At 46.7% G+C, this 10,923-nt stretch overlaps 1 protein-coding gene across 1 annotated transcript; it reads right to left on the bottom strand.

Annotated features, from left to right (window-relative positions):
- Positions 1 to 323: 323 nt before the first annotated feature.
- PNOC (prepronociceptin) lies at positions 324 to 10,390 on the bottom strand. Its single transcript, XM_004579090.2, has 3 exons — positions 10,265 to 10,390; positions 3,249 to 3,642; positions 324 to 610 (listed from the first exon to the last, which is right to left on the bottom strand). Exons 1-3 carry the CDS (start codon positions 10,388 to 10,390, stop codon positions 525 to 527), a joined length of 606 nt encoding a protein of 201 aa, XP_004579147.2. The 3' UTR covers positions 324 to 524.
- Between the last annotated feature and the right edge of the window lie 533 nt (positions 10,391 to 10,923).

The raw sequence follows: 10,923 nt of genomic DNA, 5'->3' as shown, positions 1-10,923 counted from the left end.
CTCGGTATCCCAGACTTGCACCCGGTGTCCCACCCTCTGCTACTACACTTGGCTGTGGCCGTGGCACAGGGTCCTTGGGGGTTTCTGCTTGTGCCTTGTGCCCACTGTGTTCTAATGTGCTCTTTGCCTCCGTCTTCCCCCGGGGGGCCAGCAATGACTGTGGAGTTTGTGCCATGCATGAAGACAGCAAACACATTTATTAACCATTTGCTCAGTAGAAGTTTAATGGAGAAATAATTGTTTCAAACAATCAGTCCAAAAGGACAGCTCTTTTACAAACAGGTTATGGCAGTGACAAGTCAAAACCCCAGGCTTGAGTTTTGTGTTCTTTCCCCACCTTGCCCCTACGAGAGGAAAGGTGCAGGTGAGGAGGAAGGATGGGGCCGTCAAGATGTGAGCTGCAGGGAAGTGGGGTGAGGGATTACAAAAATACACTCTGATGTAGCAATTGGGTTGGGTGCGACATGCCGAGGGGTTGGAGGGACAGGGGCTCTGGAGGCCATGCCTGCAGGGTCTGCAGGCTCTCAGTGCCTCGGCAGAGAAGGGGTCCTGATTCCCAGCCGGCAGGTCTGGGGCTGGACACATGCTGTTTTGGGGATCGCACGGACGCCTGGGGAGACAGAAACGATTAAAATCATAAACCTGGTGGTTTTTCTGACTTTTTGATTTTATTCACCCAAGTGACTGAACCAACTCAAAGGGAGCAAGGGAAAGCTCTTGCTAGTTCCCAGAACAGCTGGAAGGGTTCTTTCACTCCCTCTCCACACCTCCTCCCCTATCAACCAGCAGCACCAACAGGACAAGGGGAGAGCAGTAGGCTGTGACTTGAAAGACATAGCCACAAGCTCCCTGCTGGACACCTCTCACTTCTCCTGAATATTCAGACTCCCTGTGAAGTCAGATCTGCATTTATAGATCTCTTAGCTTACAGGTACCCTTCAGACCTGATGTCACCATTCCCTGGCAAGAAATGAGCCTGCTCATTTTCTTCCCAGCTCTAAAGCTCAGACGGCAGAAACAAGGATAGCAGTGTAGAAGGGAAGACCGTGCCAAGGCCACGTGGGCCCTTTTCTCCTCTCTGTCTTGCGCTAGTCCTGCATCTTGCAGCTGTCACTCCATGTTCGGCATTGGGTCTTCATCTTCTACTTGTGTGAACTGGTCCTGTTCCCTCCCAGATTTTGAAGGGTAGGCTGGTACTGGGTATCTTAGAAGTTAAGGATGGCTTAGCCAACAGGGGTCTGTTGAGGAAGAAGAACCTCTTGCATTGGTAGGAGAGTGTGATATGAATGTAAATGAGGCTTAAGCTGCTGCTTCTAGACTAATAGTGTGATACACACATTGGGATTTTTGGAGGCCCTGCACATGTGCAGAAAGGTAACCAAGAGATGGTTGTGGAAGGAGACGGGAGAGCCATCAATAATACCCAAGTGAACTGGTTAATGTTCCCAGCGTCTCCTTCGAGAACTTTCCATCTTGAGCAAAGCAGCACACAGAAGCTGGTTTAACAGCTTTGTTATAGTGGCGCTCAGAGGGAGGCATAATGAAAATTAGAAAAACCAATTGCCTGGAAAAAGACTCAAATAATTTAAAAAATAAATTGGTTCTTGCTAATGGGACTGATTTTCAGCTGTCTTTAGATAAGGAAAATTATAGTTTAGAATTAGATATGAATGGCAGTGTCCCTTTAGAGTCAGTTTGAAAGAAGAGGGTTGATAAAGTTTGAAAGAATTCAGCTTATACTCCTGAAAAGATTCACCATTAGGTACTGTGCAGACTGGCCTAGAAAGAAACAGGGCCTGTGGCAGATCTGAGAGTCTGACTTCCCGATCAGTGCCGGTTAACTGGGGCCTTCAGAGATGAGTCATTCTGTTAAAATAAACACAGCAGCACTTGCTTCACAACTCCGTACGTGTGGCCATTTTTGGTAATTGGCTTGTTACAAATAAGCACATCTACCTTGCAGTCACAGGCTGCCTTCAACTGAAGTGTGGACAAACCTTGAGAAAGATTAAGGAGATGACTACCTTTGACGTACGTGACATGAGACAGCACGTAAAGGCATTTTTCTACTGTGTTTATAAGACGGGAAGTCTCCTTCAGGTGGTGCTTTGGGGCAATTTTGATAAACTGACCAGCTCTTTGCATTAAGTTTGTAGGCCGTGTAAAGAGAGAGATGGAAATCTGCAGATAACCATATCACTGTATACAAATCAAACGCATGTATTTGATGGCTGAGGTTTTCTCAAATTTTCGGAAAATTCCACTCTACTTGTTCCCAACACTACTTGGAGTTATGCATTGGTTGATAGGCTAAGAAGAGAATTGGGTTTGGAATGAGTTTGATGTATCTGCTATGTGTTGCTTGTACCTGTGTGAGCAGGCTTGTAGGGGTAGGGACAGAGGAGAGAGAGGAATAGAAGCAAACAGAAGTGACACAAAAATGGTGAATCCCTTAGTCTGTACTGCCCTGGTTCAGTTAGGCCCAATTCTCCAAGTCCTGTTCCATGATGATACTGTTGGCTATGAGTAATCATGCTATCTCCAGCAAGATAACAGGGTGGACAAGTGGCTTGTGGAAGGGGTTGGGGAAGAAAGCATAACTCCTGGTCCTAAAAAGACCTGCTTGGCTGGGGGAAATGGGAAAGTTGAATGGTTTCCATGGAGTTCCATTACACCGAGATATCAGTGGAAAGAAAGGGAGGGACTAGGTAAGCCGTCTTTGAAGACGAAATAGCAACATCATAATTGGACTCTTCCTGGATGGCTGAGAGTGGTGGGCTCAGCTATTGGTTTTCAGTGATAACATGTCTGGGGGAGAGGGGTATGAAGAGTTGCCATGGCAACCAGATGGGGCTCCGTCCACTTAACTGTCCCCATAGTAACTAAGCTTCTGGAGAGCTATACAGGCATTAGTTAACTTACTATTATCCCCATGGTAACCAATCTCTAAGTGGGAGTGGTCAGCCTCAAGAAGCAATCACAGGAATGTTTCTGCTCCCTAGAGAAAGGATGGGCCAGAGTCAGATAAATTTCATATCCAGGTCTCCTAGGAGATGAACTCCTGGTGGGTAGGTGGATATGTGTGTGCATGCACTCGTGCACACTCTTATGTGCTTCCAGGCTTGGGAGGAAGGCTAAGACAGGTGGGAGAATGAGGTCTCTTGCCCCCAGCTCATTGGTACCCAACTCACTCATGGGTTGCAGTGGCCGGTGTAGCTGGGAGGACGCCCCTTCAGGCTACACATTACCATTCTGGTGTAGAGTGCGCCGGCGCTGACTGGACTGCATGCTCAGGACCAGGTACTGCCTCATAAACTCACTGAACCGCTTCTGATTAGCCAGCTTCCTGGCCGACTTCCGGGCCCCTGTGAAACCCCCAAACCTCTTCTGTAGTTGCTTCTGCTCCACGTTGCCAGCCTCAAGTGCGCTGGGCTCTGTCTCTTCCTGCCTTCGGAACAGGCTCCTGACTCGGGGCATCCTCCGTAGGTGCTGCATCTCGGAGCCTCTGGGCTGGTCAAGAGCAGTCACCACATGCTCTGGGTCAGCAGGGCTGAGCTTCCAGGAGCCCTTGGCCATGATCTTGGTGCATGGAGTCCAGAGAGGGCTGGGGAGGGCCTTCTGTTCACACTCGAGGATACATGTCTGAAAACACACAGGTGGGAGGAAGGGAAGAGCAGCAGAGATACATCAATCACGTATGTTCTGTTTTTTAGGTTCACAGATTGTTAGTTGGGAATAAACACAACCATCTGGCCCAGTTCTTCCATTTTACCAATGAAGGAACCAGAACTTGGAGAGGTGAGGTTAACTTACCCCAAGTGACACAATAAGTTAATAATAGAATAAATATAACTTGTTATATCCTTAGCTTTTTGGGTCCAAGCACAGCTTATGAGTGGCACCCATAAAGAAGACTTTTATTTTGTTTCCTCATTGGGTCATGAGTCAGACTGGTTAAAGAAATTGGGGATGTGAAAGTATGCAGTTTGAGGTCTGAATGTTTATTTTAAGGTCACCATTTAAAGGTCAACCCTGGTGTTGGTAATTTTTCATCTGACGTACATTCATCAACTGTGTGCATAACTGACAGCAAATGAGGACCAAGACTCCTGAGGAGATAGGCCAGTTGGGTGCAGAGGGTCAATGTTGCCTTCCAGCTCTAGGTGAGCAGGAGATACTGTCATCTGATGTGAGTCAAGCACCTCCCCTCTTCTACCAAACCTTCATCTCTTCCCTCCCTCCTGTCTGGGTACCAGTGCCTTTTAGTTGAATTTCCCATGCTGGCCATGACATTTCTCCATCCTCCTTGCCCAAACTGGTTCTGACCTTCAACCTCCCTGCAACCTTTTCCTTGCTCTGATTTGGGTTTTTAGAAGCTTCTGCCCCCATCTGTTCTTCCTGTATGATGGCTTGGCTTGGTGCTAGCCTTAGCCAGTTAGGAGCTTTGTTTTAGCCTGACCTTGCCATCAGGGCCGGCCAGCAGCTGCTTAACCCTTACTCATACCTCAGTTTTCACCTGCATGTCGGGCACCTTCTGTGGCCAAGTCTGCCAACGACCCACCTCCAATCATCTCTGTTTCTTGCTGAATATTGTTTTCTCCTGAAGGTACCATATATTACATAGTGACCTACAGCCATAAGTGGCCAATGATAAAATAACCAAGTGGGTCTTGTAGAAAATCAAGAGGGCAACTTGGTGGAAAGAACATTTGATTCCCCATCTCTCTCCCCTTCCTCTAGCTTCCTGCTTAGAACAGGAGTATTTTGGTTGGTGCCCCACCAGCTACCTCGAGGATGCCTCAGAAGATGGAAGTCTTGTGCTGGATGTCACATGAGCATGGCAGAGCATAAAGGGGACTGAAGTCCCTGGCCAACCTGGACTGTCCATTTCCTTGCTGCTGCTTGAGGAATGTGATCTCTCTAAAGCCACTGTTACCTTAGGTTTTTATTACCAGCAAGTGAATTTAATTGCTAGCTGGTATGAAAGAGGACTTTAACATGTGTTTTGAAAAATGGAAATAAGAAAGTTTGGGGACCACTGTTCTGGTGCAGCAGATTGAATCGCCTTTTACAATGCTGGTATCCCATGTGGAAGCTCTGCTTGAAGACCCAGCTGCTCCATTTCTGACCCAGCAATGGAAAATGGCACACACATTTGGGTCTGTGCCACCCATGCAGGAAATCCTGTAGCTTTCATGGCTTCAGCCTAACACAGCCTTGGCTGTCATAGCTATTTGGAGAGTAAATCAGCAGATGGAAGGTCTGTCTCTCGATCTTTCTGCCTTTCCATCTCTCTGTCATTTTGCCTTTCATATAAATAAGACTTTTTAAAAAGATACTTGTTTTGGTGCAAAAATGTGAAAGCCAGACACACATTGTTTTCTATTTTCCATGAACTTTTTAAATACACTTTTTTCCTTCCCCACTTTGCCTCTACTCCTTGGCTTGGTCTCTCCATCTGATTCCTTATTTCCCTGTGCATACTTTTTATTTTTAGTTTATTTTTTTTTACTGATTTGAAATGCAGATTAGCACATAAATAGGGAAGGAAAAATTCTCCATCTGCTGGTTCACTTCCCAAATGTCTACAACAGCCAGGGCTTGGCTGAGCTAAAACCAGGAGCCAGGAGTTGCATCTGTATCTTTTACACTGGTGGCGGGGACCCAAGTACTTCAGCCATCATCAGCTGCTTCCTAGGATGTGCGTTAACCCTTCAACAGAGCGTCTCAGTGGGGAGGGCCCTCAAGTCACACCTAGTCCCAGTGTCTATCCACATAAGTCAGCATCCAAATCACTTGTCCTGTTCTTTTTTTTTTTTTAATTTTTTTTTTAAGATTTATTTTATTTTTATTACAAAGTCAGATATACTGAGGAGGAGAGAAGAGAGGAAGTGGAGCTGCCGGGATTAGAACCAGCGGCCATATGGGATCAAGGCGAGGACCTTAGCCACTAGGCCACACTGCCGAGCCCCAACTTGCCCTGTTCTTTACAACACGAAACTTCAAGACTCAATTGACTGCCTGAAGAGTACAATTTCATTTTACAAAAAGATTAACGATTTAAGTCTGCAAAGCTTAGGTCCTTCTGGTATCTGTGCAGGTATGCAAAACACTGATGTCATTCAATTTGTGCATGTTACATCGAGATTCAGTAATGTGACCCAAATGGTGCTTGCTAATACCAGTATAACTTAGATTTCTTGAGGGCCAAGGTGGGATATCTCCTATTCAACTACCTTTGTATGCTTATAGTATAATTAGTAGAGATCAGTGTGACAATAAGAATTCATTACAAACAAAAGGTTAGAGTCTGATGTGAATTTTGCTCAGTGTTTCCTGGACTGAAGAGGAGAAGGATGCTGTGTTCTTGAGAAGACTGTTTTCCATCCTTCATGACATGTCTGAGGAGCACTCTGCCCTGAGCAGGCATGCTGGCCTTGCATGGTCATGGAGGCCTCTGCTGGTGCTTGAACTGCAGTGTTTTGGAGCATGCCTCTTCCATCTAGCTCTACCCTCAGAGAGGCTTAGTAGATGGAGCCTAGCTGTTGACAGCTATTTGTGGCTAATGCACACCCAGCATAGATGTGTGGAGAAACTCCTTTTTCATATCCACCATGTCATTGGGTATGAAGAATGATGGGGTGGCTTCTATAGATGGGGAAGACTGACTTGGGAACAATGGTGTTTCAGACTTCTGAAATAGCCTATGAAGTCAAGGATGGGACTTAGAGAAATTTCATTCTTAGCAATCAGAGCAGGTGATTTTTGTGGCTGAGCCACCCTTTAGGAAACCCTCAAGAGATGGTACTTTGAGGGAGGAAAAAATCCCTCAGGAGCCTGCTGGCCCAAGATTCCTTTAGAGGGTCACTTATCCTTGGCCACCTCCTGAAATACTTTGGACAAAACTTGAAAGGAGAGGATCCGTGTGCAGTATATTCTTTCAGCTCATAATCCTATTGGGTTAGGTTGGTACTCTATAGAGGTAGATCTCAACTGGGAACAATTGGGCCCAGTGTTGAAGAACATCTATGATTGTCATGCCTGTGTGTGTGTGTGTCTGTGTGTCTGTGTGTTCATGTCCTGGTGGCACCTAGAAGTTAGAGGTGCTGACACAGGATAGCTCCCACAGCAAATCATCCCATGCAACATGTCCATAGTGACAAGTTGAAGAATCCCTGCTCTCCAGCGTGCACAGGCACCCAGGAAGCATAGGGGAGCCATGAGAGAGCCATGGAAGAGTTGAATTTTGGAACTGATGAGGACCTTGGGGTATAGTTGTCTTGATCCTTGCTGCACAAGAGCTCCAAGGTGGCTGTTGACTTGTTTGGCACCTTCAGTTTACAGAGTCAGGTGGAAGAGTTAAATCTAGAGGTGATGAGGTCTTTGAGCCACTGGGTTGCTAAGCCCAGATGGTAATTAGAGTCTATCAATCAGAATGAAATTCTGCAATCAAACCAGATGCCGCAGTCCATACCCAGACTGGACACAGTGTCAGATAAATTAGATACTAACAAAATCATCTCCACTTTGGATTGAGGACAAATAGGAGAAATCTAAATGCACAATAGCATTTATAGCACCAGCTGGGCATATAGACTTCATGCCTAACCCTCTGGTCTGTGGAGTTCACCAGCCTCTCTTCAAGAGAGGGGTTAATGGCCTGTTAAGTGAGCCGGGCCCATTTGTGCAGCCCACGCTGATGCCATTGCTATAATAAGCCTGAGTGTGCAGGAGCATCTGGAGTCTCAGACTGGTGCCAAATTGCTCTATAAAGCTGGGCCTGGGAAGATACTGAGCAAGGGGCCATGAGGATGACAGGGATCAAAGATGAAGAAACTGAGTTAGGGGCACAGGAGCCCTTGAGATAGGCAAGTCATATCCCAGACACACTGGGAGCTATTTTCTCTAAAAGGTCCTGCTAGAATACCTGTGGGCTGACACTGGGAGGCCAGCCGACCAACAGCAGAGCAGAAAATCACACAAGGAAGTCCCACTGCAAGCTGCCCATTAAGCATTTTTGTGGAATGAAGATAGGAATAGAATTGCCAGAAAGCAGTCTCCTGCAATAGCTTCAGAAAGTCTTAAATAAATGTCCCTAATCCTTTTCTTGGGGGTGGTTGTTTAGTTTTAATCTCTCAACTCGGTGATTTTTGGTTTTCTGCTTGAGCTGATGGGGTAAGCACCATTCCGAATTAGGTGAAAGGCCTGAGCATGGCTTTGGGTTTGGGTATGGGAGTTATTTACCAATCAAAATTATACTCTAACAAGCTAGCCATATGTGGAGTAGAAGTAGGAGAATGCTTGATGGAGCTAAGGGTCCAGAGAATGCTAGGACTAACTCAGGTTTATGTAATCGATGGACAGACTGGGGAGGTGACCCTTGCCGGGGTGTGAGTCACTCTGTCATCTGCAGAGTGGTCACGCTGAAGGGCTGCCAGAATTAGAAATGAGATGTGGCTGCCATGGCCTTGGGCATTTCATTAAACTTAAAAGTAAGTTGAGTGAATACAAGTGAAAAAAAGTAGGCAGCCCGGGCCTGGACAGGATCTGCAGGTGGGTTGAAGGGCTTCTAGATGGTTGTGAGGTTTTTACAAGTCCATTTTCTGACGTTCTTCAAAGCAGTAAATGAGGGGTGTTTTCTAGACCCCATGGTTTAGAATGAGCTCCAAATCCTTTACCATCTCTCTGCTGTGGCTGTGGAGGATGTATCTAGTAGGTGACTAAAGATCTTACAGTTTCCAAGGGGCATGTTTGTTGAGTCCTGGGCTATGTGTTGGGAGACCCAAACCAATCTGCAGAGGAAGTACATGCCTTATGAGAGAAACTGCTAGGCACACGTAACAGTGGGCTACAAAAGAAGAGGGCACAGAATTTATTGGTGGCAGGTACAGAGGAATCAGTAAAGTTCTCTTAGGAGGTGAAACTGAATTGGGGCTTTGAAGTGTGGAGTGGGATTTATCTGCTAAAGACAGAAGATAGGAAGAGAGGTGTGGACAAGATAGCAGGGCAGGAAGGGAAGGCGAGATTTTTTGGGAACCATGGAAAGTGATTAAGAGTCTGGGCTACAGCCCAGGGGATGGGAGGGCGAGAATGCACCTGTGGGAGTTACCTGCAGCTGGCAAGACTGAAGACCAGGGTGTCTGGGTACAATCTCAGAGTGTGAGAAGACAGAGAAGGAAGAAGCAGGGAGTCTTAGCAATAACTTATGTTTGGGGGGAGGGGAGAAGATGGGTGGTAGGAGGGGAGAGGAGCACCCAGAACAGGAAAGAGAAGACCAGGGCTCCTGGAGGAGGGCAGCCCCCAGAGGAAAACACGATGAATAAGAATTCAGAATGGGTAAACTTTGAATGCATTATCTGTGGATGTTCCTTATGATTGGTTATTACAGATCAGAAACTAGGTTCACAAACCACTGAGTAAGGCCAGAGGGAGCTTGGTGCTAGGATCTGCCCAGGGTATGCCTGCTCATCCACTATCCAAAGCTGGGAGATGCCAGGGGGCATTAGTCCAGGGGGAATATTGGGTTCTACTTTTGTACTCTGGCCTTAACGAAGAGCAACTACTTTTTGGTTGTTTCCCAAGATTGAGGATTTTGAAACATGCCATCTTTGAAAAGTAGTTGATTTGACTTCAAGGGAAAAACAACTGAATTAGACTGGACTGAACAGGAGAAAACACTATTTAGACTGAAAATTACAGTAGTGGAGACAGCAGTTTATTGAAGGAGTAAAATAAAAAGCATGTAATGCTAGATTTACACCTCAAGTTGGGGATTTAAAATACAGGAGAGAAGTTTTGTACTTGCATGTTCCTTGTTGAATTATCTGCAGTATCAAAAGTGGTGTATTCAGATTCAGGGAGGTGGTTAAAAAAGTCTTAATGCATAGAGTGGCAGGAGGAAAGAACTTGATGTTTAATAGTCTGAGACCCTAATAGACTAGAGAAAGTTTAGGATTCTTTCCTCTTCCTGGTGAAGTGAAATGGGATTTAAAATTTTTTTTGCTGCTGCTTTAAATTTGACAAAGTCCCTAAAGGGACTATTTATTTGAACCCTGAGAGCAACAGGACAGTCAGGGTAGGGTCTTTATTTGAAGGTGGGAAGGGGGAGGGTCCCAGGTTTTCTGGCTGGAAGATGCAGCTCAGTGCTCCATGGGTTTGCCAGTGGTCCTGTGACCCCCGGCAGAGGCCTGAACCCCGCCCCACTCACAATGGGAGGAAGGGTGGTGGATGGAAGCACTGAGCCCCTTGGCCTCCAGAGTCCTACCTCCATGTTGAAGCTGTCCAGGGCCGGGTGGAGCTTTTCCTGGCAGGTCAGACAGTCCCTCTGACAACTGCTGAACACACTGGAGAGGAGGCTGAGCAGCAGCAGGTCCCCGAGCAAGATTTTCATGTTGCAGGAGCAGGAAGCCAGAGGCTAAAACACACATAAAGGTGCACGACGGAATAAACGCATGGTCAAGGCTGGCAACTCCAGCTGGGGGAGATGCAGCAAAGACACTTCCCAGTGGGGGTTGTTCCAGGGACATGAGATCTACTTCCCAGAGGGGAGCAGGTTGCCCTGTCCCGTCACCCAGACCTGACACTGATACTCAGGCTCATGTCTGGGTCCTGTAACCCCTGTCCCCCTGGTGAGGTGCTGAAGGCGTATTTCCTGGGAGTGCAAGGCATCACCTGGCTGACTACTAGGAAGATGAAATAAGGCGGCAGCTGGGGAATTTGCTCACAAGGAAATGAAATGTGAGATTTATTAAAGATTTGTGTCATTGGTCTTCTCCTCCTCAGTCTTCTGCCTGGGCCAGGGACGCCCCATCTCCCCAGCATCTCTCTTCTGGGATTTGTTGCATGTTCTGCCCATTTCTTCTGTCTGATGTAAGCTGGCACTGTGGTCTGGATGTTTGAGTCTCCCCTCAGTTCCTATGTTGG

The sequence above is a fragment of the Ochotona princeps genome, chromosome 11, assembly GCF_030435755.1.
Source record: "Ochotona princeps isolate mOchPri1 chromosome 11, mOchPri1.hap1, whole genome shotgun sequence".
Taxonomy (NCBI): Eukaryota; Metazoa; Chordata; class Mammalia; order Lagomorpha; family Ochotonidae; genus Ochotona; species Ochotona princeps.
The sequence above is the reverse complement of the archived record's forward strand: the minus strand, read 5'-3'. Positions and strand labels throughout refer to the sequence as shown.

Coding starts and splice junctions, on each gene's coding strand:
- PNOC (XM_004579090.2), bottom strand. CDS start 10,390: ATGAAAATCTTGCTCGGGGACCTGCTGCTGCTCAGCCTCCTCTCCAGT. Junction 3,643..10,264: donor TGGACAGCTTCAACATGGAG/GTAGGACTCTGG, acceptor GTGTGTTTTCAG/ACATGTATCCTCGAGTGTGA. Junction 611..3,248: donor GCGCACTCTACACCAGAATG/GTAATGTGTAGC, acceptor CTGTCTCCCCAG/GCGTCCGTGCGATCCCCAAA.